This window comes from Leopardus geoffroyi, chromosome C1 (genome assembly GCF_018350155.1).
Source record: "Leopardus geoffroyi isolate Oge1 chromosome C1, O.geoffroyi_Oge1_pat1.0, whole genome shotgun sequence".
In the NCBI taxonomy this organism is placed as follows: Eukaryota; Metazoa; Chordata; class Mammalia; order Carnivora; family Felidae; genus Leopardus; species Leopardus geoffroyi.
In genome coordinates this window covers 1,693,935-1,720,018 of record NC_059328.1, presented here as the reverse complement: position 1 = coordinate 1,720,018, position 26,084 = coordinate 1,693,935, and the positions used below count along the sequence as shown (strand labels likewise).

At 62.4% G+C, this 26,084-nt stretch overlaps 1 protein-coding gene across 5 annotated transcripts in view; it reads right to left on the bottom strand.

Moving 5' to 3' along the window:
- The window catches only part of PRDM16 (PR/SET domain 16), a 315,820-nt gene that overhangs the window by 211,750 nt on the left and 77,986 nt on the right, over positions 1–26,084 (bottom strand). For all 5 annotated transcript variants that reach the window (XM_045475378.1, XM_045475380.1, XM_045475379.1 and 2 more), the window contains exon 2: positions 2,624–2,973. In XM_045475378.1, coding sequence (XP_045331334.1) covers positions 2,624–2,973 — 350 coding nt within the window. The remainder of the gene's footprint in view (positions 1–2,623; positions 2,974–26,084) is intronic.

Below are 26,084 nucleotides of genomic sequence, written 5' to 3'. Positions count from 1 at the left end.
CTGTGACCAGAAGGCCCGCGGAGGGCGTCTTCGAGGTCAGAGTGCCTTTTAGCATTCATGGCTCGGAGCTCCCTGGAGCCCCCTCTCCTGTCCAGAGCCACAGAAGGACCCGGGCTGGGGCCCTGTTTGCCCAGGCAAGGACGGGGCCTGAGATGGGGCACCTGGGCCGGCCGGCCTGCCAGAGGAGGGTACAGGGTCACGCAAAAGGGCAATAATCTGTTTGCAGGTGACAGTGGGGAATCCAGCAAGGGCGGCTAAGTTACATCAATTTTCCGGTCCCAACGCCCCAAACGGAGGTCCGTGGAGCTAGAAAGAAGCCACCCAGACCTTACGTATTTCAGGGAAAAGTGGGCTTTCCCCGAGTTTTCAGGGTGCCTGCCTCCTCCTCTCTCTCCTTGGGGGAGACGGAAGCTGCCCGCCCAAGTCGGCCATCGGTCCTCAGTCGCAAGGCACAACACAAACACGGCTGGGACCCGTGTGACGGAAGGCCACCAGCCCCAAGACAGATCCCAGAGGCAGGTAAGTGGCGCCCGAGCTCACAGGGAAAACGAGGTCGGCCGAGATAATGCCGGGGTGCGTCTGGAAAGCTGTTTGAGGACATTGGGCTGTGCACACAGTGCTAAGTGCTGGCATGAAAGGCAGCTGTCAGGTCACGAGCACGGAACAAAGCCCGCTGCGAAAACGGGAGGCGCGCCGGGGAGGGAGAACGTTCCCTCACGTACGCGGAGAATAAGCACTATCGAAAAGTCAACAGGCGCCGGGCAGACCACAGTGACAGCAGGTACCAGGCCTGGCACTGAGCGAGCAGAAGCGATAGGGGCCGTTTCTTTAGGGAAAGAGCAAACAGAAACGAGCATCAGCACAGACAGGAGCAAGGTCGCCTCAAGGTCGTCCAAAGCCCTACCTGTCGCGTGAACCTCTGCCCTCTCAAAGCAACCTGCTCGTTCAACGGTCCAGATCCTTCTGAGTGTGTCAGAAAAACAGCCTTAAATTCCTCTCTGGGGAAGCCAGGTGGGAAGGACAGGACAGGCAGGGTCTGCAAAAGGCCACCTTGCAGCCAAAGCCACTTACCTGTCACGTTGCTGGGAAAAGGCTCTCCTTGACGTGCCCACAGAACGACTCTGATTTCAAACCCCTTCGCTACCCGCCCCACCCTGCTCCCAGGACCTGGTCTGCTGCGAAGGTGACCCCGACCTTGAGGAGCACACACACCCGTCACCAGGGGACGGACAGGCTCCCACTCCGGGGGTTTGGCCTCCCCCATTCCTTCATCCCTCTGATCAGCCCGCTGCTCGTCTGAACCCTCAAAGCCCCGCACGGAGCTCGGGGCTCTCAGCCGGTGCTCCGTGTGCCCGGCGTCCACACCCCACGTGCCTCCTGCTGGGCGGTCGGGCTGCCAGTGTGCAGAAAGGGAGACCCCACTTCCGCCGGAGACCCCCCTCCCCCGGTACCACCACGGGCACCAGCACACCCAGCGTCCTGGAGATGCTGCGGAAGGTCCTCAGCGCTGGGCGCCTGGGCTCGAGGGCTGGGGAGCAGGGCACACACCTGGGCATTCCACGTCTCCGGGAGAAATGTAGGCACAGGCGGCAACGTTTAGAAACCATAAAGCCTCCGGAGCGAGAGCAGACACGGGCCTGAGCTGGGGGCTTTTCCCAGAGGCCCTGAGAGGTGGGGAGCACGGCCTCCCCTGGTCCTCGCTCCCCTGGTCTCCCCCAGGCAGGCCTCTCTTCCCTCCCTGGACTGTTCGCCCCTTCCAAGAGCTGACCTCCAGCAAACACCGTGAAAGGGTCTGGGTTTACGTCTGCATTTTCCACCCAGGCAGGGTCTCCGCAGAAAATAGCACCGCGCGTCGGCTGTTGTGAAGCAGATCGGCTGGGGCCGGTGCAGAGAACGCTTTTGTGGGGCTCGTGGTCCCCATGAAGACCATCTTGAGAGACCCCCAAGCTGGGGCCCGGCGTCCCTCCTGGCCTAAGATACTTGCAGGGGGAGGGATGTTCTGGGGGTCATCGGCACCCCTCACCTAACGGTCTCCCCTCTCCCGACCGCACGCGGGCTCCGGAACCACCAAGCCGGGCCCAGAGGGTGAGGGAGAGCGAATCTGCACACGCCCCTCCCTGGCCGGATGAGACGCGTGCCCCACGCTGCCCGAGAGGTGGGGGCCCCGGCTGAGCAGGCCACGGCGGGCGGGGGCTTGGGGTGAGGTGCAGGGCCCTCTGGGGGCAGCACGGCCACCAGGCACACATTGCAGGAGCGTTCCCCAGAGTGGAGACTCCTGTTCTGGGACACTCCATTAATCTGCACGGCTCTGCAGAGACCACGGCCTTAGCACCTCAGGTCCAGACGGGGAGCACGGGGGTGTTTTAAGACATGAGCTCATTAAAGACACATTTCCGGGAAGAGAGCAGGCACGGGGGCTGACAGGCGCCCACGAGGACCGCTGATGTTTGCGGACTCGCGTCATGCGAGCTGCAGGACCAAATAAGCCTGGGAAATGTGACATTCGAGCGCTCTCTCCGGCCGAGCCTCCCGCCTCGGGCAGCGCTGCTCAGCCCGGCTTTATAAATAGATGGAACACAAGATAAATGGCCGTGATCAATCACGCTCACACGGGAATGCTCACCTCCCATCCAAAGTCGGCCTCCTTCAACGTGGCCCGCGGTGCCACCATGTACGGGCCAAACCTCTCCCCGATTTCCATCCTCTTCTTGGCCCAGACCCCCAGGCCGGCCCCTGGGATAGAGGACTCTCGGAGCTCAAAGTCTGGCGGGATGGGAATGTCCTCAGGAATGTAGACGGGGGCCTCGTACGGCGAGCCCTCCTTGGGGGTGAAGTCCTCGCTGGTGGGGAAGGGGGACGGCGGCCCCATGGGGGTGGGGGACACGACGCTGTCCTCGGTCTCGTACTCCGCGCTCTCACCAGCCAGCAGGTCTGGGTCAGGCTCGTGCATGTTATTTACAATGTCGCCGTCACCTGAAGGAGACAATGCAGCGTCAGGCTGTGTGGCACACCCTCCCCGTGCGGGACCCTCAGGGGGCCCCCGGGACACAGGACAGGATGGGGGCCGCGGGCTCCGAGACGCCGCCGCCACCCCCTGCCCAGGACGCGTCCGCTCTGCCCCGCCCGGCACAAAGCGGCCCTCCCTCCGGGGACGCGGCTCCGCGGGGCTCCTTTGGGAACCGGGGTTCGGAACCGCACGGCACAGCAGAGGTGTGCGTTTCCCCGCGGCCCCATGCTGCCACCAGAGGACGCGTCTGCCCCTTCTGCTTTGGGAAAGCGAGGCAAGGAGCTGCCCACGCTCCACGAGTTTGGGAGCGGTGGGGAAAGCCGTCACAGGGGGCACCCTACCCAGGGCCGGGAGTGAACGATTCCTTCCGGACCATTCTGGTTGCCGTGTAGCCTTGGAAATTAGGGGTCAGAGACATGTCTCGGGTTCTTGGGATTTGGATTATATGAAATTTGCCCCGACACCTGGGCAGCACCTTGGTGGGGCCGGGGGCCCTGGGGATGGGGTTCCTGAGAGCCCGGTGACCTTGGGGCCAAGTTAAGACAGAGGTTTGCTGCAGGTCTCGGGGCTGCAGGTCACGGGGTCCGCCTGTCTGGTGCAGGCCTCTCTTGGGGTCCACCCTAAGAGAGGGTTGGGGCCAAGATTTTGCCACCTGGACAGACAGTAGGCCTGAAGCACGGAAGAGACGGTGAGAAGCAGGCCAAGGGAGGAGTGGGGTCAGCCAGGACAGCGGCTCTGCTCATAGAACGGGAAAGGGGGACCCAGACAGCTGGGTGGCCACGGCAGCTTATGCGGAGTCCCCAAGGGCACAAAACGCCCCGTGTCCGTCCTCAGACAGACAAACGGACTGTCCATCCACGCAGCGGAATATTACTCAGACACAAGAGGAACAAAGGCTGACCCCCACCCAGCAGATGTGCTGCTCGGCCAATGGGGACCAGGCACAGAGCACACAGGGTGCGACCCACACGATCCGCTTGTAGAAGCATCCGGAAAAGGCAAATCCATAGAGACAGAGCTCATAATAGTGGTTGCTGGGGGCCGGGAGGGAGGAGGGCCAGGAGGGGCTGAATAATGGGCACGGGGGCTCCTCTGGGGGAAGAAAACGTTCTGGACCGAGAGGGAGGAGGTGGTCGCACACCTTTGTGAATGTGCCAAAGGGACCGTTCACACTCAGGAGGGGGATTTGTGCTCATGCCTCGCGGCACGGGGAGCCAGAGGAGGGCTGGAGGGGTGAGGGCGCCGCTGACCTCCGACCTGGCTGCTTCTGCCTCGACGCCCCTCCCTGCCCCAGCCCCACCCACCCACCCCCCCCCCCCAGTGGCTGCTGGAGCAAGAGTCTCCTGAGGGGTGGGGGTGGGGGGGGACAGGGACGGGGACGGTGACCTCAGGGTCCTCACGCTGGTTGCAAACAGATCCGCCCGAGAAGCAAGAAAATGTTTTCTTTCACAAGAAACCAAAGTCTTGAAAAGACAAAAAAAAAAAAAAAAAAAAATCATGGGGCTAATACTTATTTAATTTAGCAGCATTCACAGAAGTAATTATTCCGTTTTAAGTGGCCAATGGTTGTTCTGATTGACTCGTAGGCTCCTTTCAAAAACGCAACAACAGACCCGCAGCTACCGCTCCCTCCACCGGGAAGGTCCAAGTCGTTAGGTTTGAAAGAACACCCCCATAAACCTTCGCGGCGACTGCGCCCCACAGAAAGGTAAATTACAAGGGGGGGTAATTAACAAGCCGCCTCATTATCTGGGACTGGTAACTGCGCGGGGCTCACAAACAAAACCAGGTTGGGAGCCCCCCCCCCCCGCACCCCTGCGCGCTTCCCCAGCCTCGGGGTGCCGCGGCTTTGCCAGCGCAGAAAGTGGGGAGGGGTCCCCATCCTGTGCATATTCAGCTCAGGGCTCTCGTTCGGCGTTGGTTTTTTTTTTTTTATTTTATTTTTTTTATTTTTTCCTGTTTGAATTCTACTTCCCAAAACTCCTCACCTACTGGAGGAAAATCAGGGCTTTAAAGGCATGTTTAATTTACTGGCCGAGCAAACAGTTTAGGAGAGAAAGGTGGTGTTTCCTGCTGATTAAAGGCAGGCAGCACATGGCTGGCCTCCCACCCCCCGGCGGGCACAGGGGTTAAGTGATTGCCTGAAGCTGCCAGGGGAAGCCAGGTCTCCAAGCCGCGGCCCCCGCTGTTGGGGGAGAGAGAGAGAGAGAGAGAGCTCTCCTTTCACAGGTGGGGTGAGGGGACCTCATCAGCGCACAGGAGACATTCGGAGAAAATGAGGGGCAGCAAACAGCCCCAGGCCCTGGAGAAAGCAGCAAGCTGAGAGAGAGAGAGCCTTCCGGGAGGACCAGCACCAACTGCCCAGTTCCCCAGGGTCCCCGAGCAAATCAGCACCAGGAGAGGCTGGACCAAAAGAGCATCCTTCCTCAGCCCTCTGCCCTGGGCAGGGTGGGCATTTCATTTCCAGGGACGGGGCGGCGTTTTGCCCCTGGCCTCTGCCATCTAGGCCCACAGGACGGCCAGCACATTCCAGCCAACCCTCTCTCGAAAGTCAGGATGTAGAGCCAAGAACATGAGCTTTTTATGACTTTGGAAATATAGGCTGTGCAATGTGTGTTGTTTACTTGTCGGGAGAGCCAAGGTCCTTTATTTGGGTTTTGCGGTAATTTCAGGCTAAGGGTTCACGACAGAGTCCATCACTCCTAAAAATTCTTTTGGGAGACCTACCCAAATAATAAAAGCGGGGAGGGGAGGGGAAGGGAGGGGAGGGGCAGGAGCCTGGAGCAAGTGAGCCAGCCGAGTCATCCTGAGCCTTGGCCCCCGGGCACCTGCACCAGGCCAGGGTCCCAGCCGGGTCACTGAGCTCTTGGTGAATGAACTTCATGCCGAAACCCCGTTTGGAGGCCAGTCACGTGCTGCTCTATGCACGCACGATGGACATTCGGTCTCATCAAACGGGTCAGAGAAGTGAAACCTATCCGCTCGCCGGGTCTGGACCACACCGGCTAGGAGTCACCAGGTCCTCAGCACCCCCCTACCCCGTGGGAGCCTCTGTGCCCCGGGTGGGAGCCTCTGCCTGTGGCTGGGGGACCGAGGTACCGGGGCCACCTTGCCCTCTGTCCTTCAAGGCTGAGGCATGGTACTCGGGCAGCCCCCACGGTGGTCCCGAAGGACATCCTGATGCTGGCCTGCGATGTCGTTGTCCTCTTGGGAACGATGACACTGCCCACTGCCAGCAGGCCCCGTGAGGGACTATGGGGAACCCTGCCCGCCCGCCATCCAGGACCAGCTCTCCCCCGCTGGGCTCGCTGCCCTCCGGAACACGGTTTCTTTGCCCCAGAGGTTTCTGCCTCTGGACACCTGAGGTGGCCGCACCAGCCCATGGGGACGCGTGCTCACACCACCTCCCTGGGGCTCCCTCCCCGTGTCCCTGCACCCCTGCAGGCCCACCCTGCCGCCACGCGGGCTCCTTCGGCGCAGGGAGGCCCAGTGAGGGAGGAGAGCTGCTTCTGCCACTTGTATGCTTTTGCTCCTGGAAACTGTGGGGTCGAGGAGGAGGAAGACGGGCTCCTGGAGAGGGGCGGACTTCACACTGGGGGTGGCCCCAGGGCCCGCTAAAAATGGGCGCTCACGGGGGGAGAGGGCGGCCGAGGGTCAGCAGAGGACCAGGCGAGGCGTCCTTAGGGGCTGGGGCGGCCGTGGGCCTGTATCCCGGCTGTGGTGCTGCGTCCGCGGACCTCCCCGGGGTTAGAGCTAAACGTTGGGGGGGCCCGGGTCAGACCCCGTGCCTGGAGGTGTGCTGTGTCTGCATCCTACATCACGTCCCTGTGGGTGTCGTGCTACAGAGGTACCCCTGGGGGTCACAGAGCAAAGGGTACCCGGCATTTCTGTGTGTTTACTCTTTTTAAAAAAAATTTTTAATGTTTATTTATTTTTGAGAGAGAGAGAGACAGAGTGTGAGCAGGGGAGGGGCAGAGAGAGAGGGAGACACAGAATCTGAAGCAGGCTCTGGGCTCCGAGCTGTCGGCGCAGAGCCTGATGTGGGGCTCGAACTCACGGACCGTGAGATGGTGACCTCAGCCGAAGCCGGACCTCAACCGACTGAGCCCCCAGGCGCCCCTCTGTGTGTTTATTCTTACAGCTGTGTGTGAACGCACATTATTTCAATTAAAATCTCTGTTAAAAGAGCCCCTCCTCCAGAAAACGGCCGTTCTGTGTCCCACCTGCATGCACATCCCGGGTCCTTCCCTCGGCTCTGGCGGTTTACGCGAGAGCACATTTAACTATTCTCTCCTGTCACAGATGCCTCGGCGCCGGGTGGGGGGGGTGGCAGGGAGGTGATGCTTTAAAACAACAAAACCAGCCTCTGAGGGTGACAGCTGTGTCCCCAGTAAACTCGCGAAACGCCAGGGGACCCCTTTCTCACGAGGGCACACGTGGACGGACCGGCAGGCAGCCCGTGAGTGAAACCGCCAGGGAGGGTCCCCGTGACGCAGGCGGGAGCTGGGAGGTGTGGACCTCGCCCCCGAGTTCCCGCCGGGTCCCACCTGCCCGTCGGCACAAAAGGCTGTGCCGATCCGCCGGGACCTGGGTACGCCGTCTGGGTTACACTTGGTGCCGACGTTGGGGCAGGGCTGGGACGGGGAGGCCGGCGAGGCGCCCAGCGCCTGGCCCTGTGACTGAGCCCCTGAACTCTGCCCCTTCTCCCCTTCAGGTCTGGCACCCTCCTGCCCTGGCACCGACAAGTTCTCAGGGCCAGGTCCGGTGGGAGCCCGCGGCCCGACGGGACGTCTGTGAGCCTGTTTCCCCGAGTTAAGACGGACCCAACATCATGCGTTCGTCAGAAGACTGGGCGTCGTCACAAGATGCCACGGTGATCTGAAAATACTGATTCTTAGAAACCCCGTGTGCTGTTGCCATTGTAGTTCGGGTCGGGAACGCGGACCCCACCTTCAGGAGGCCCCCAGGGGGTGGTGGACCGGGTGGTGCGTGGGGCCTCGAGGCGGTCATTGGATTCACCCCAAGTCTGCAGCTTTCCTGGGAAGCTCCCCGCTGGACTCCTTGAACCCCGAAATTCTGCTGCATCTCAGGAGGGGCCCCGGGGGAGTGGGGAGGCCAGCGGCCGTCCCGAGAAAGGCCCACACCCGGCAGCACGGATGCAGGAACACAGGCAGGGCATGGAGAGGTCAGTGCCCCGAAGGCCACCCTCGTCAGCCCCATACGCGGTGGGAGGAGGGGCGCAGCCCCCTCACGGGCACTACCTTCTAGCTGCTGAGTTGCCCGCTTTACCATCCCCACTGGTCTGGGGCGGGCCCAGCCTCAGGGGACCGGCTGCTAGATCTGTGGACCCCGCCCAGGGAGGGCCGATCACCTCGGGGTCTGCGGTCAAAACCAAAGTGTCCTCAGCTGGTTTGATGATGACTCTCAAGGGGACACCAATGTCTGGAACTGGGGGGGAGAAAGGACCATGGGGAGAGGAGGGGAGGAGTTGCCACGGCCCCCAGGAGCTGAGCTGCTCAGGACAGGACCTCGGTGTGCGGACCCCGGCCCCGCAGACCTGGGGGTGGACAGCCCTGCCCAGTTGGGACACGCAGGCTGACCACGGCCTGGCCCTGGGCGGGGGGCGCACCTGCTTCCTGGATGCCCCGGGGTCCGGCCTGCCAGCTGCAGCCGCCTCGTGGGGCCCACAGAGCCCACGGAGGAAACCGTCCCTGTCACCCCACAGAACCAAGCCCCAAGAGGCCCTGTTGCCGGCCTCAGCCCTCAAAGCTCAAAGCTCAAAGACACCTCCCATGTTCGTCCTCAGAGGACCCCCAGCAGCCTGGCCTGGGCGGCCCCTCCTGTCCTCCGGACCCACCTGTCCCTGAGCAGGTGACAACGATGCTCCAGGCCCGGGCCCGGCCGGCTCCCCAAAGCTCTTGGGGACACATCTGGGGCTGAACATCGTGACAGACATCCTCCCCTCGTGAGCGCTCCTGGCAGCGGCTCTGGGCCGGGGGCACTCCGCCTCCGAACCCAGAGATCCATGGCCGCCCCGTCAGAGAGGCTGCGGTTTCTTGTGGGCACTCCTGGTGCCCTGCTGGCACAGCCACTTAACAGACACAAGGACGCTTCTTGAGTCAAAAGAATCAGAGTCACAGTAAACTGCCCTGAGCTGGAAGCCAATCTGATGGTCGTCCCCGGTCTGGGGAACCCCAGGTGGACTTAGGAGCGAGGGCAGGACCTAAATGTCACTGCAGGCAGGCCCACAGGGATGGCATCCCGCTGTGGGTCAGGCCGAGGTGCTCAGGGAACCACGCCCAGAGAAGGAAGTCGTGCCCACCAGCGGCCCCGAGTGCCCTGCAGGGGAGGACCGCACCGGCCCAGAAGGCCAGCTGCTGAGAGGCGGGGGACGGGCCCTCTGAGCGCCCACACAGAGCAGTGACCCTGGGCAAAACCTGGAGGTTCCTGGTGATGGGCGGCCCTGCCAGGCCAGGTGAACCCAGCTGCTGGATGCTTTGGGGGTGTCCTGCCCCTCTCTCAGATCAGAGTCCCTAAGCCAACAGCCCCAGCAGTCCCCTGACCCCCCTCCAGACCCGCCCAGGCTGAAACGGGGTGGGCGAGGGGGGTCCGTGGGCTCCCGCAAGTGAGGGGCCAGCCCACGCCAGAGGGGCTGAAACGGTGGAGCACACGTCGGGCAGACGGGGTCTAACACAGAAGGAGCCGCGTGTCCTTAAAACGTCCAGAAGGTCACCCTGGAAATCCGGACCAGCGCCTGTCCACACGGCCCCGAGCCACTCAGCTCTGACCCGCTTCCAACAAGCCCCGAAACCTGGCACATTTGTTCGAGCTACCGGTCACCCCGTCGGGTCCCGAGAAGGGAAATGGTGTCCGTGCTCCTCTGCTGGAGGCACTTACAGAGGAGGTGGCAAAGAAGCCGCCCGCGTCCCCCGGGTCCGAGCGCAAGAGAGATTTCCAAGGACGGTGCTGAAGGCTCCCCTTGTCCTGCCCACAGCTCTGGGCCCCCAGCTGCCTGCTGTCATCAACGGGGTCTCCGCCAGGTGACGGAGTTCAGCCTCTAAGTGCCCCTGTCTTCTGAGCACTGCTGGTGGGGGGGGGGTGGTCTACACGGGGTCACACGTGGAGGCCCCCACGGGTGGACCACAGGCCTCTGGGAAGTGTGTCCCTCCCCGGGGTCGGTGTGGGCCCCGGGCCAGAAGTCGCCATCACGGCAGCCAGTAGCAACGGCCCCAGACCACGGTGTCTGCCAGGGAGAGCCTGGAGGAGCACAGGGCACCACCCCCAAGGCCAAGGCCAGCTTTCTGTGCCCTGGGTAGAGAGACACCTCAGCGGGCCTCCCCAGAAGCGGCATTTACAGGTATCAGCTCAGTTCGGGGCAGCTTATGTACAGAATGTGAGGGTTGGCAGTGTGGAAAGCAGAATGTCCCCATCACAGCCCTGAGACCGTGGACAAGCACACCGTTCAATTCTAGAACCACTCAGCAGGGGCTCTGGAAGCAACTGGGGAACTACAGGCGGGCCTGCTCACAGCATTGTCTTCTCCTTGGTTCTGCAGGCTGTGGGCACCTGTGGGCACCTGTGGGCACCAAAGGCAGCTTGGCCTTGGGGTTTCACAGGCTGCTTGGTGCTGATGGGGCCCAGGGAGCGCGCAGCCAGCACAGCCCTTGATTCAGGGGAGGCAGAATTGAGACGTCCCCCACTTTGTATATCAAGTCAGGGAAGTTCAGGGAATACCCACTTGCTCATGGCCACAGTGGCAGCCAGGGCCCAGCGGTGGGGGTTGCCCAGTCCTGATTCTAAAGCTCTCAGATGCCACAAGTTTCCAGCTACAGTGAGAACACACCTAAAAAAGTGTCCCAACATTTAGTGATGGCCTCCCTCATGCCCCATGGAAGACATACAAGAAGTGAATGAATAACTTGATGGTGGAGGAATGGGTGGGTGGGTGAGTGGATGAAAAGATGGATAGATGGATGTATGAATGAATGGGTAGGTAGGTAGAAAGATGACTGGGCAGATGGATGGATGGAAGGGTGATGAGTCAATGTGGAAGGATGGATGGATGGATGGATGGATGGAAGGAAGGAAGGATGGTGGATGGATGGGAGGATGAATGGATGGATAGAAGGATAGAAAGATGGATGGATGGATGGATGGATGGATAGTGGATGGACAGATGAATGGAAGCATGGAGGGATGGATGGATGGATGGATGGATAGAAGGATGGACAGATGGATGGATAGATGGATGGATGGATGGATGGATGGATGGATGGAAGGAGGGATGGATGAATGGTGGATGGATGGGTGGATGGATGGATGGATAGAAGGATGGATGGGTGGATGGAAGGAAGGAAGGAAGGAAGGAAGGAAGGAAAGAAGGAAGGAAGGAAGGAAGGAAGGAAGGAAGGAAGGAAGGAAGGAAAAAGGAAGGAAGGATTGATGAATGGTGGATGGATGGGTGGATGGATGGATGGACGGATGGATGTGAGGACAATCTTGAGGGCAATTCTTAACAGTAAAGGTAGAAGGCAGGAGTGTCACTGCTTCCTTCCCTGAGGATGAGTCCCATTAACATGACTCCCTGGCTCTTCTCCCTCTTGACTCTGATTAGTTAATCTGGGACGAATACCTGGGTTTGCTCCACCCAGCCCCCACCGTGGGAAGGGGGCCAGTTTCTCTACTGCTCCTTCAGGACTGCCCTCCCTCCACCCACCTGCCTGGCCCAGCATTCCAGGGGTGAGGAGAGCATTCTGTGATTCTGGGGCTCAGCCCGAGCCTGCCCTGCCCTCTCACTGAGCTCTTTGTGGAGAAATAAGGTGGGAATTTAGTTCTTATCTTCTGACCCTGACTTCTCCAACCAAGCAGGGAGGAGTACTCCGCACTGGGCCCCTCGAGACCCCCCCAAAGCTCCCCCTGCTTCAGAGCCTGGAAGTCCACATGAGCTGTCACATCGCCGGGAGAAGGAGACGCGAACTCAGTCAGGCTGGGTCTACGGAAGCCCCCCCCCCCCACCCTGGGAAATGAGATGTGTCTGTTTCTCGGAGGATTTCTGTGGGGTGCGGCCATTCGAGGAGAAGCCCCCTCATCGCTGGAAGGGGTCTTGGAACTGCAGACCTGCTCCTGGAAACGGTTTGCCAGAGAGGGAAGCGGGAGTCGGGGGTTCTGCCTCCCCAGGGTTCTTGCACTTTCCTGGACCACAGCAAACGCGGGGGCTCGCCTCCAGGACCGCCCCCGTCAGGAGCCGCCGCCGCCCGGGGACCCACCTCCCGACCAGGCGGCCTCAGGCCCGCGGCTCATTGGCATTCCCCTCGCCACGCAGCCGCCAGCCCAGAGCGGTAGTGCGGCTGCTATTACCGCGGCAGACTAATAGCACCGAGAAAAGACGTTTCTGCAAACATGCCAAATATTAATAATAATCAATCGTCGCTTATATTCTCAAACCCACGCCCGGGACTTTGCCCACAGGGACCGGAGGGCAGCGAGCCCCAGCTGCAGGGCCGATGGCGCAGAATCGTCATTAGGGTCCGCGAGAGCCTGGGATGGTGACGGTGCTGGGCTCACCGCCCTCTCCGAGCTGCTCCTGCAGGGAAACCTCCCCACAAAGGTGGGGCTTCCTCCCTCGTCTCCCCAGTCCCGAGGCATGGCGGGCATGGCGGCCTCTTGACCTTCATGCCTGCTCTCCCTTCACCTCCGGCGCGGGGTGAGGCAGGGAAGGCCCCGGGGCTGCCTCCCCTTTGGGGTGAGGTCAAAACAGCCCAGCGGCTTGTCCGGCGCCCACAGCCACAGGTCCAGGCCTCCCGGCTCGGGAATGGTCCCCACCACCTCCCACAGCCCACCCCGGACAGTCCCCAGGATGTCCCCAGCATGGGGCAGCTCCCAAGACTATGTGAGTTGAAATGTGTCCCCCAAACAGATATGTTCCGGGGGGGGGGTGGCCTGGGGACCGCCGTCGCCCCTCCCAGACGCCCTCTGTCCTTCCTCTGCCATGGTTCCATGAAGCGGTTCAGCCTGCCCATTTCGCAGATAAAGAAACCGATGCTCTAGAGGATGCAGGGCCCAGCTGAGCCCCTTTGCCGGAGCGGAGAGCTTGAGCAACAGCCCCGAGCCTGGGAGACTGGACATCCTACGAACCGGCCTCCAGACTGCTCAGGGTCAGCTGTGCCTCCCGGGGGGCCGGCCTTTGAATCCAGAAGGGGAGCCAGAGGGGTTCCTCCTGCCCTCCCGCCCCACCACACACAGCAGCAGACGGGGCCCTGGGCCTGCTTCACAGCCCATACCACCTGCCCCTGCCCCGGGGCCCCTCCCTCCTCAGCTCCCGCCGCAGCCAGGCCTGGGTGCCCAGGGGCTGCCTGCTGAGACAGGGCCCCGGGAGCCCATGGCCCTGGACGCTCCTCCCTAGCCCCCGAGTCCCTTGTCCGGCCGAGCTGACACAGGGCCGCGGGGGGCTCTGCCCAGCAGCCCGGACCACCTGGCCCCTGCTTAAAGCGAGTGCATTATTCTAAGACGATTATTTATCCGTGCAAAGCTCCAGGGACGGCAGTGTTCCTATTTCAAGCCCCATACCCCTATTTCCTCACTGCCTCCACCGCCCCGGGCAGGCGCTGAATGGCTCGCGATGCCACTGTAATTTTTATCAAGGCTTGTTCCTGGTAAAAAGCCTCTTTGTTTCAGGGAGATGTGATTTGGCCTTTTTTCTTCCTCTCCTTTATTCCTTGGTTAATATACCACTTCCCCGAGCCCTGGGGGCAGCGAGGTAGACCATGGATTGCTCAAATCTGTCTGTTTTTCTTCTAAATCACAGCCGACTCTCCCCGGCCCCCGTGCTAAGCACTGTGTGAGCTGGCGGCCGAGCAGGGGCGTTCCCCCAGAACCCTCACGTCTGCATTGTTAATATGCTGGTGGGGGGGGGGGGTCCCCGGCCGACAAGACCCCCCCCAAATATCAAGGGAGGTTGGCCCCAGACACCAGCTCCATATGTAACCTGACATCTGGCAACAGAAGAGTGTGCTTTTTAAAAATTGTGGTAAAAGACACATCACATGTACCATGTTAACCATTTCAAGTGCACAGTTCAGGGGCGTAAGTACGCCCCCACTGCTGTGCCGCCACCCCCGCCATCCCTCTCTGGACCCTCTCTCATCTTCCCAAACCGAGACTCTGTCCCCACGAAACCCTCCCTCCCCATTCCCGCCCCAGGTCCTGGGGTCCCCCCTTGCCCTTTCTGTCCCTGAATCTGGTTCTTTAGGGACCGCCTCCGAGTGGAGTCCTATAGGATCCGCTCTTTGGATTCTGGATGACCTCACGAGCTCGAGGCACCTTCAATGTTGCGGCAGGGCGCCAGCGTTTTTAAGGCAGAGTCACCCTCCACGGTGCGGCCGGACCACGCCTGTGTCTCCACCCGTGTGCCGCTGGGCACCGGGGCTCTGGTGGAGAAGGCTGCCGTGCGCGTGGGGGGGCAGGTGTCTGAGATCGCAGCTCACTGTGGCAGGAGCAGAGCCCCCGGGGAAGAGGGGCTCACAAGCTACCCCGCCAAAGTGAACCGGGGTTCCATCAACAGCGCCCCCGGCCGGCCCCGCGCCCTCTGCCTCCTCACCCCAGCTGATTCTCGCTCGGGACCTACAAACAGGGCAGGCTCTCCGTCCGTCTCCCACCCACACCCAGCCTGTCCGGGGATTCTAAGTGACGGTGCACCCGCACGTGGGGACACGGCCCCTACCACCGGGGCCCGCCAGCAAACACAGGCTGCCCCAGTGACCAGCATGGCCTGCAGTCGTCCCTGAGCCGTCCTGGCCCCTGCACGCCGGGCTCTGGGTGCTGTGCTGGCGGCCGGACCTCGTGGCTGCTCCCTCCTCTGGAGGCTGCCTGGGCTCTTCCCACCCTCTGCCGGGGCGCTGGGGTCCAGGCCCGAGGGCACTGGGGACTCCAGGACGCCCCAGATGGAGGAAGGGGAGGAGGAGCCCAGGAACAAGCTTAGCCCGGGACGGGGACCGGCCTGGGGAAGGGACCCTCCCAACGCGCACAAACACGCCGTTCCACAGACGCAGAAGCCTCAACAGGGTGCTGGGGGCGCGCGCTGAGGGCACGAGCCGAGGCGGGCCCAGCCGCGCCTGCTGGTGGCCGGCCACCGGGGTGCAGAGGACTCGGGGGCTCGAGGCTGAGGCTCTGCAGGCCCCCGGGGCCGCCCCACAGGCGCGCGGCGGGGAGAGGACGGCTCCTGCTTCCCCACTTCTGCTCTCGGCTTTGCTTCCCTCCCCGTCCGGGCGCCACCGTGGAGGAGGAACGGGTTAACGCTGAGCAAACAGCCCCGACAACCGCCACCAAACTATTTATAGACATATTTATCTCCTCAGTTCCTACCAACTGGGCCTGTGGCTGCCATTCACAGGCCGGAGTAAGTCATGCCGCAAGGAAACAAATGTTGCCCTGAAATAAAAATCACAAGAGGAAGAAAGCCACTCCAGAGCACCTGCCCCTCGACCCAGAAGGCGGGTCTCCTTGGGGCGGCCTGAGACCCAGGGTCCTGGCGGGCCCGGGGTGGCCTTGGGGCCCGCCAGAAGGGGCGGGGCGTCCTGCTGCCAGGGTGGGCGTGTGTCCTCTGCCCCCTTCCCCTCCCTGGAGGCCCCCTCGGCTCCCTGGGCCACCCTGGTCCCCAGCAAAGCATGGGTAGGGGGCTCCAGGGGCGGGGGCTCCAGGGGCGGGGGCTGCAGGGATGGGGGGCTGCAGGGATGGGATCTTCGGAGGCACGCCATCCCCCCGGTTTAGGAAGGGGGTCCGAGCCACCGGCCCCACAGGACAGTGATGCCTTCTTGAGCCTCGGCTCTCAAGGGGCTGGGAAGACCGCCCCCCCCCTCCCCGCATGGCCGCGCTGCCCGGACGTGGGGCTGCAGACAGGAGGGACGAGCCATCACCCACGGGGGTCCCCATTCTCTACGCAGGAAAGCCCCCGCAGACCTGGGGGAGCCACTCACTGACCCCCACCCCCCAGCAGGCGCCACCCTGGCCCTCTGGCTGCGTTTTGCCCTAATAAAGACGTTTCTAGTTTCAACCATCAAATAAAGTGCCTCAGTCCGCACGATCGTCCGGCTCAGCCAGTCTGCAGTTTCATTTAGCAGGCCAGTGGCGAGAAAAAAAAAAAAAAAAAAAAAAGACAGAAAGAAAGAAAGAAAGAAAGAAAGAAAGAAAGAAAAAAATTCATTAATTTTTATTAACAGGGAGAACCATTTGCTCCCTGTGACAATATTTGACTTGTCGAAATGATTTTCACCTCTGCCATGAGGTGGGCGCTCCCCACATACATCACCCGATTACTCGGAGCACGCCGGCCGCAGTCATTAGGCAGTGAATTAACGACAATCCCCACCACTATTAATCACCCTGACAAGGCAGTAGCTTGCTGCTGACCGGAGCGCGGCCGGCCCGGGACCGGGAGCCAGAGGAGAGCTGCTCCGAGAGGCGCCAGGGGCTGGAGCCGACGCCGGTCCGGTCCCTTCCCTTCCTTCCCCCCAAGACCCTGACGCCGGCCAGAGGGCGCCAAGAGCTGGCGCGGTGACACGGGGCTGGGCGGGCCCAGTGCGATGGGTCCCGAGGTTTTCCTTCCTTCGTTGTCTGGTTCTGTGTCACTCTCCTGGTCCAGGTCGCGACCAACAGCGACGTGCTGGCCGCCAATGATCTTGCCAATAACCCCAGGACGAAGGCCCAATATTACTCCCATTACACGGAGGAGGAAACTGAGGCACAGATAAGCCCCGCCCCGCCCCAGACAGTAATCTGGTGGTGCGCAGAGCGGGGACCGGAATCTGGTCCAAGCTGCCACCAGGCCACTGCTCTGGGCTCTGAGCCCCGTGCAATTGTGCCCCGGCCCCGATGTCCCCAAGAAAGCCGCTGGAGAGTCGGCTTCAGTTACATAAACGGGTGTTTCCTTTGGCTGTTGATCAGCTTTGTGAGAATATTTTCTAGCCATACGTACTTGGAATGCTAGGCCTACGGGGCAGATCTCAGAAGCAGATGTCCTGAAGTTCAGTCGCTCCTGAGGTCCCAAATCTGTGGGTTCTGCTGATAGGGGCGAGCAGCCTTAGGGACGACTGAGGACCGTGTCCGAGGGATGGTGCCCTGCACTGGCTGCGTGTGGGGTCGGGCGACTGCCTGGGCTGGACGTGGCTCCCGAAGGGTCTCCTTCTTACAAGAACAGCCGGTCTCTAGCGATGGGAGAGCCCCGGGCAGCCACCTCGAGCTCCCCCCAGGCGCTTTGCTGCGGGTCCCGGAACCCAGGGGGTGGGTCTGCAGGGGGTCTCCGGGCTCTGTGTCGCCTAGACGATACACCTGCTTGTGGAGCTTCTCTGCGGAGAGGAGCCTCGGGCCCCCCCGCCGGGTCCTTGCGGGGACCAGTGACGGCACACGTGCAGAGCCCTTGGCACGGGCCGGGCAGGGGGCAGGCGGCCCCGTCACGTCGGCCCCTCGCCTGGGTTCCCGGACGCCACCTTCGCCACTTTGGCGCATTAATCCGATTAATTGTCTCTACATTTTCCACCAATTTCTTCCCATTAACCCGGCCTTCGGATCTGTGTTTCCATCCGGTCTAACCCAGAGTTTGAAAGCACGCGGGCGGGGGTGGGGAGGGACTACCTCCGGACCCGTTTATCTTCTTTCTCTGGGCTTCTCATTGTTTATGCCTCGGCAAATTTCCTAATCTTCCTCATTAGCAACTAATTTACGAGCCTCAACAATCTTCCCACCTGTTCCGTTCACGGTGGCTGTCACGGGGCCGGAGACAGCCACGTGCTCCCGCGTGGGATGCTGGTGCCGTGTCCCGCAGCGGCCGGGCCTGGGGACAAGGCGGGTTCCCCTCCCCACCTCGGTCAGCAGTCACGGTGGGCAGACTGTGTCCCCCCCCCCCCCCCGCCCGCCCCCACTGGCTGACCCTGGTGACCATCGACCTCCTGCCTCCAGATGGGGCCTGTCCCTAAAGCCGCATGCCCACACGGGCCCACGGCCCCAGGGACCGGGGCCCCCCAACTGCGAACCTCCGGTTCGACTGATGGCCGACTGGCGGGCTGGCCTTGGATGGGGCCCACTTTAGAAACTCCTCTCACGTAAGAGCTTCTCGTGCTGCGTGGAGGCCGGGGACAGAGGCCCTCACCCTGGCTCTCAGAAAGAGCCTCCTTCTCCTTCCTTTCCTCCTGATAACACCCTTGGACCTGCCTTGTCCGGTCTGGGGCCAGTGGTGGCACCAGTGGAGTGTAGACCGGCACCGGATGAGTCCAGGCTGCCTGCCACCAGCTCGCTGTTAAGTCCTCGGGAGTCCTCCTGACGGGGAGGCAGGACTGCGTGGTGGCTTAGAGGACAGTTTTCAGCTTTATTCTACAGCATCTGGCTGTGTGTTCTCGGGCAAGGGCCTTGAGGTCTCTGGGCATCCGGGCGGCATGTGCACAGCAGGGGTGCTCCGACAAGGGCTGGTCGGAGCAGGAGGTGAGCTAACACAGGCGACGGACTTCTGAGCACCCTGGGGACATAGTTAGCACCCAGAACGTCTGGTCTGGTGATCGTCCCACAGCACAGAGACTTGAGTTCACTCAGAGAGGCCACGAAGCTGGCCTGAGCCCCACCCCTACTTCGGCCCGCCTCCTGCCGACCACGGGGAGGCTCTGGCCAGGGCCCGGCCCTCGCCGGGCACCAGGGGCCTCCCTCCCAGAGCCCGTTCTCGCTTGCAGAGAAGGCCACGGCCATCGGTGAAGCACCGTCCCGGGGCCGTGTCCCTGACCAAGTGGGCTCGCGAGGGAAGCGAGGCGGCCGGCGGCTCCCGTGGGCCCGGCCCGCCGTGGACCTGGGGGCCCATTCTCCTTTCCGGAATTCTCCAAGGTGCCCCGACACGGCTTCGGAGCGTGTTCAACGGGTGCTCGCCGCAGTCAGACCCCCCGGCCCCCGGCACCTGGCGCGGACCCCGGGGGGTGTCTGCCACCCGCCACGCCGGGAGAGCCGGCGGCCCGCCTTCCTCGCGGAGCTCTCCGAGGCTGTTTCTCGTTAGGTGCGTGCACCAATTTGATTTTCTCTGCTTAAGCGGAAGGCCGTGGCAAGAGCTGGGTTTGGAAATCCATGATTTCCTGGCAGTTAATGAATTTCAGCCAAACGGAAAGCAAGGTGGGGCTGCAGTATAGCCCTCAGACCCGGACACAGGAAGGGCCGGGGGCTACGGGGGTGCTCCACCCTGCCGATCCGACACCCCCTGCCGTGCCCTCAAAGCCCTTCTCCAAGGCACTTCTCAACTTGCATTTTGTTGAACGTTCAGTAAAGTGAGTGGTGCGGCCACAGGGGAAGGAGGCTGCGTCCCCATCCCCGAGCCCAGGCGGGTCCCCTTCCCCGAGCCCAGGCTGCGTCCCCATCCCCGAGCCCAGGCGGGTCCCCATCCCCGAGCCCAGGCGGGTTCCCTTCCCCGAGCCCAGGCTGCGTCCCCATCCCCGAGCCCAGGCGGGTCCCCTTCCCAGAGCCCAGGCGGGTCCCCTTCCCCGAGCCCAGGCTGCGTCCCCATCCCCGAGCCCAGGCGGGTCCCCTTCCCGGAGCCCAGGCGGGTCCCCACCCCTGAGCCCAGGCGAACCTCTGTCCCCAAGTCTAGGGAGCTCGTCCCCGAACCGGAGTGGGAGCTCCCACCAGGAGGCTGCGGGCCTGTGTCCCGGGTCCCTCCGGAAGGGCCGTCTGCAGATAAACCCTGGAGCTTCTGCCGCCAACGGCACAGGCCTCGAGCCACGTCTGAGCGTCTCCTTGTGCACTGGGCCACCGGGCACAGAGGCACAAAAACACAGATACAAGGGCCAATCGGCCAACCAAGCAGGTCAAAGACAACCAAACTTGGGGTGTTGGGAAGCCTCTGGAGGGCAGGAGCCCCACCCTGAATGCTGGGGTGCAGGCACAGGGCCCAGAACACGGTGGGGGTGGGTGGCAAACGGGCCAACGTGGAAGCTGACAGGGCGTTCGTCGGGCCCATCCCGCCCCCCATGGGAGCCAGACGCCCCCGCCCCCTTTCCCAGGGCCCCCCAACACGGCCCCTCCCCGGACTGCCTCCCGTCAACACGGCAAGGCCTGGCGTGGGCCAGCGACGCGGCTGCGACCTCATTCTCGCGCAGGGGACCCGCTCACCCACGCCCCTCGCAGGCCACCCACGCAGTGACGTTTTCTGTCTGCTCAGCAGGTTGCCTATGGGATCTCGCGGTGGCAGTGGGAGGCGGGGGCCGGGCTCCTCAATCACCCAGCGCCAGGGTTATGGCTGTGAGGCCCCGACCCACAAGCCCGGGCGGCCTGTGGGAAGAAATGGCTCCTGGAGGCTGTCGCCTGGCCTCGCAGGCTGACATCGGTCATGTTTCTAGAAATCAGAAACGTGGAAGCAAATGCTTCCGTTTAGAAACTCTGCCTTCTCGAATTGCCGAGCACACCGTCTGCCAACCCCAGGACGGCCTAAAATTATTCCACATCACTTTTCAGACCTTAGAGAACCACAGGAACGGAGTGATCACCTGTGTTTATCACACATTCCACTTAAGCTGCCGGCCGGCCAGATGAGGGGCACAGAATTCACAGGGCAGGGACCCCGCGGTCTGCAGCAGACCCAGGTTTGGGGGCAGGGCGGGCCAGAGTCCCAGCACAGACGGTGCGCACCCCACGACTGCTTCAGAGGGGACGCCGAGGCCGGCCGGACTGGCAGGGATGTGTGCCTGCACCCTGGGGTGGCAAGAGCCGAAGATGGGGCAAGCCGGACTCTCCCCAGGGGCCCCTCGGAAAGACGGTGTCATGTGGGACGACGTGGGCAGATATCCATTGTCGCGGGCTGACCCGTGTCTCCCCAAGTTCACGTGTCGGGAGTCCTGACCCCCAGTACTCAGAACGTGGCCTCATTCGGAAATGGGGCCGTTGCGGGTAAGCGGTTAAGCTGAGCTCCTCAGGTGGGGCTCATTCCTTGTGACAGGGACACCCGGCCACAGGTGCACACGGGGAGCGGCGGGCTTAGATGCCTCGGAGGTGCCAGCCGGCCCCGGGGACCCGTGGGCAGGCCTGGGACGACACTGCCTCGGCCTCAGAAGGAAGCCACCTGCCCACAGACTCATCGGCCCCCGACTCCGGGGAGTCGGAAGAGCGGGAGATATACCGCTTCGGCCGTGGGAGCCCCCAGTCTGGTGCCTCGTGAGGACAGGGCTGGAGACGGAGACGTCCGGCCACCTAATCCACGGACGTCAGCTTGAACTGAGAGCCCGCTTTGTTCGGACGGTCCCAGGAGCTCGTTCCTGGCCCCCGTCGGACGCTCGCTTTGACTCGGAGTAGAGCTACGTGTCTGAGACCCCCCCAGGCACCTGCCGGGGTTGTGGCACTCACGCCCCCCTCCTGGAGCGTTCCCGAGCTGCGTTCGCAGACGCCCCCGGCTCTGCGGCCACCCTGCAACGGTGCTGCGCTGACCCTTGACCTTGGACCTCCTGCTGCCTGGTGTCAGAGACCGTAACGCGGGGACGATCTCGTGCCTCCCTCGACCGTGCCTCTGAAGGTTAAAGACGGCCGAGCTCAGTGAGACCCACGCCTGACCCGTCCCACGTGTTCCGTGCGACCGCCTTACTTCCCGACACGCAGTCCGGCCTCCCCCGCGCCCATCAGGGTTTAGAGCCCCCGCGGCGGGCATGCTCTCGCTGCTGTCAATCCCCAATTACTCGCTTCCCGGGGCAGGGTCATTTCTGTCCGAACAGGCCTCTTACAAAACCAGGGTAAACGGGCGATTAATAAATGCATACAGAGGACGACCCCGGCCAAGGCAGCGGCTGTTCCGAAACGGCTGCCGAGGTAATCTTTGCTTTCCCGGGATAAAAGATAAGCCAGCAAATCCATAAAGACAGAAAAGAGAATGGAGGCTGCCAGGGGCCGGAGGGAGGGGGGACGGGGGCTGCGTGCTGAGCGGAGACGGAATTTTTGCTGGAGACGATGGAAAAGTTCCGGGTGGAGATCGGCGACGGCTGCGCAGCCCGTGAGCGTGTCTCACGCTGCCGAACCGCCCGCTCACCCAGGGCTGAACTGACAAACGTTATCTGGTTACCACAAAGGCGAAAAGGCCGGTTCTCGGAGAGAAGGTTCTCCGGGGCGCTGCGGCCTCCCACTCGGCCTTCATTGGCACCTCCTTGGGGAGAAACCCTGCTTCCTCTGTGACGCGCGGGCCCCCGACCCCAGACCGGGCTACACTCGCTTGCGGGGGTGACGAGCCCAGCACGGTGTGGTGGCCACGCGCGAGCGTGGGGCCCGGGGGGGGGGGGGGCTGGGGGGGGGGCAGACGTGGGGCAGCCCCCGGGGCGCGACACAGCTCTATCGGCCCCCGAGTCAACCTGCCGGCCTGAGACTCTGGGGACAACGTGCCTCCTGGGTGAGGGGACCGGGGCCCGGTGTCACACAGAACACAAAGGGCACGGCCCAGGAAGTGGTTTGAAACCTAATTGTTCCGATTTCTTTTGCGAACCGCCCTCGGGGGCGCCGGGGAGGCCTGCCCACACGGCTTCCGGCGTCAGCCAGCCCACGAGATTGTGCGTGGGAGCAGCCCCCCGACGGCCCTCGCCTCATCGTTACGTGGGGCTGGCCTGCGTTTCTTTATGCGCCCGGTAAACTCCCGACACAGATGTCTGCTGTTTCGAGAGAACAGAGAATGTGACAGTCCCTCTGTGCGGGCTGGCTGGGGCTGGGAGCCATCTTTCCTGACCGGCTTCTCTGGCAGCCGGGCGGGCAGGGGACACTTAATTGTGGAGCTCATTTGCTGGCAGGAAGCCCTGCCTCGTCCAGCGGGCAGCCAGCATGATAATGAGACAGTTTCTATGGAAATGAGCTTATAACTATTCATTTTCTCCCCATTCCCGACCCATCCACAAAGAGGTTTTCCAAAATGACCCCCATTTTCCTTCCCCCAACATGTCCTCACGCCACGGCCTGAGCCGCTAATCAGCCCGAGGAGAAAGGAGAGAGGAAATGCTGTCCTTTGACAAGATGTGGGAAAGCACTTGGTTGTACTTGGTGTGGCTGTGACCAGCACACAAAGAACCCTCCCGGCTCCAGGGGCCAAGTTCCAAATAAACTTTTTTCCCTGACCACTTTCCAGCGTGTTCCCGTGTGTGTTTTCTGCCGGGGTCTGGGGCACGCCTCTGCCATCTTTTGAGAAACTCTGAAAACCGTCTTTTTCTTCTGGAACGTTCCCAGCGGGCCTCCCTCACCTGCCGGCTGCTGCCCGTGAGCCCCCGTCTCTCTTGGGACGGAGAAGCACCCGGCCGCCAGGGAGCCAGCCCCCTCCAGATCGTCAGCGACCGGGGAGAAGCTTCCGAGAGCCCATCTCGCTGCATTCTGTCTCCCTGTTAGGGTCTCAGAAAACAGAGCGGCAACGTCGGCACGGGGATGGGGAGAAGGAAAAGAAGGGAAGCCACAGACCCACGGGGGAGCTTTGCCCAAGATGCAGCACGGGGCTCAGACGCGGGCTCGCCTCCTCACGGCTGTGTGGCCTCGGGCAGGGCACCTGGCCTCTCTGAGCCTCCTCGACCCCGTCCGGAAGTGCAGAGACAGAGACAAATGACCCGGACAACTCCTGCCGGGCTCTTAGCAAGATGTCCGCGGCCAGGTGCCCGTAGTCAGCGGCCACTGTCACGTTCTTGTCTGCCGCGGGTACGGCTCCGGGACCCCGACCCGGAGGGGCGTCCTGACCCGGGCGACACACAGGAAACGCGGACCCCATTTGCTCCATGGGCCCCGGGAGGTCCTCTATCCCCTCCCTGGAGCCCTCCTCACCCCCGGGTCCTTGTCCTTTCCTGTCCTCCGCAATGTCAAACCTCAGCTGTACGCACGGGAGGCACCGCACGGATGCTTGAGGCGGGCAAGGCGGCGTCTCGGGCAGACCCCGTGCGCACCCGGGAGCAGCCGGTGTTGGCGGGGGGGGGGCCGGCCCTCGGGCTGCGAGGTGTGAAGTCCTTCTCGGTCACTCTCTGCCTTCCCAGCCCACCCGGACGGCCACGGGGCAGGGCCTACCGTCTCACCCCGGGGTCCCCAGGGCTGATCCCTACAGGACCGCCAGCTCTGTCGGCTGCGGGGCTCAGAAATGCCCGGCTGTCCACAGCCCACGCCCTCCGCGGACCCCACGCCTGGCGGAACGTGTGAGGTCTCCAGCGTGGGGTGAGCAGAAGTAGCAGATAAAATCCGGGCCATCCAACCGGTCTTGAATTTCAGATAAACGAGGGGTGACGTCTGAGTGCAAGTGTGACCTGTGCCACACTTGACACCCGCCTGCGCGCCTGCCTGCCAGGGGGGGCCGTGCCTGGGACCCTGAGCCTCCACTTTGTGAAGAAAAATATGTAACCAGCCCTTAAGCTCAGACTCCTTCCCCCACGACAAAAGCCGGGCTTGTCTCTTCTAATCAGATTGTAAAGTGCCAGCTTTCGGGGGGAGGAGCCTACTCAGCCTCTAAACAAAACATCAGTGCTAAAGCTTGGTTCCTGGTTTTGGAAAGTAACCCCCTTGAGGACAAGACCCGCGCTCTCCTCCCGCGCCGTCTTACGGGACGTACTACGCGCACGAAATACTTTTCATAGAGAGTTACGTAATTTATATATGATCGGGTGACATACATGCGCTGATATGGGAAAGAAACAGCAGGTCTGAAAACGTGTGCTCAGCGTTCTCTCTAGATGGTGGGGCGTGGGATTTTAATCTGGAAACTGTTTTTCCGTATTTTCTACAACGAGCGAGCGTTGTGTTTTTACGGTTGCATACTTTTTCTAATACATGCGGTAACTTATGTGAAACGTTTGGGTGGGAAAGGAGGACCCGATGCAGACGCTGGGGGGCCACCGCAGGCGGGCCGAGCAGGGGGAGCGCTGGGCCCCGCGGTGACCCCGGGGCGTCACTGTCTGGGGGTCCCATCCGGGGCCCTCGCGTCTTGCCGCTGGATCCGAGCCAGCCCCACGCAGCCCGTCCGTGCCGTGTGTTCACAGGGCTCCCGCCCAGTGCCATCCAACCCGGGAACGTTCCGGAGAAGGCACTCAGGCCACAGCCCCCGGCCACAGAACAGCACTGGGACTCCCCCCGGGCTGCTATAAACCAGGGGCCGTGGCTTTCCTGCAATCGACCTTCTCCCTCTGTCGGGCAGGGTCTTTTGCCAGACAGGCGGACCCCCGCCCACCAAAGGACCGGATCTGGCGGAGTCTGTTTTCGAGGCTGCAGCACGGATGTCAATAAATTACAGTAAAACAAATAAAATACAATAAAGCACACGCCGTGCTCGGGATACGCTTCTACTAAAGGATTATGTGCCGTTTATCTAGAATTCCAGGAGGAATTAACCAGGCGCCCCCCATTCCCCATCTGCTAAATCCAGCCACCCTCCCTGCGGGGTGAACCTTTGCTTGGGCTCCGCCATCGCCGAGTGACCTCCCTTTTGCACTCCCGGCCCTGTGGGCCGAGCAGGTGGCCAGGTAGGTGCTAAGCCCCCGTCCTGGGACCTGCTCCTGCAGACTAGGTGGCCATGGCCATGCCTTCCTGCCCAGAGACCCACTGACCTACGCAGGGTGCCTCATGCAAACCACACGGCGGTGGGGGCCTGTCTCATCGGTCCCTCTCCGGACACTCTGGGGGCCCCCAGCCCCCACCGAGGCAGCCGGAGGCCGCCCCCCAGGCTGACCCCCACCCCTGAGTTCCTACAGGAGGCCCTTTCTGCCTCTGCTTTCCACCCTGCGTGGAAACCCCTCCTGACACCCAGGAGGGAGCAGGTCCGGGGCTCTGACCTGCAGCTGTGGGGGCCAAGGGCAGGTGTGGGGGCTCCCCTGTCTGGAGCGGAGAGAAATCTCCCAAAGCGGCTTTCTTCCCCCGTTTTCCGATCCCGGCAGTTAAAACCCATCGTGAGAGAAAGCCCCCAAGTGCGCGGCTCATGCCCTCGCCCGGAGGAGGGAGACATCAGCAAACAAAATCCCTCCGAACCAGGAAAGCATTCCGTGTCTCTTTCGGGGGGTATTGATTTGGGTTTGGGCCAATTCTTCTTTTTAATACCGTTCACATCGTTCACGTGTCATCGACCTCATGAAACCCAGCC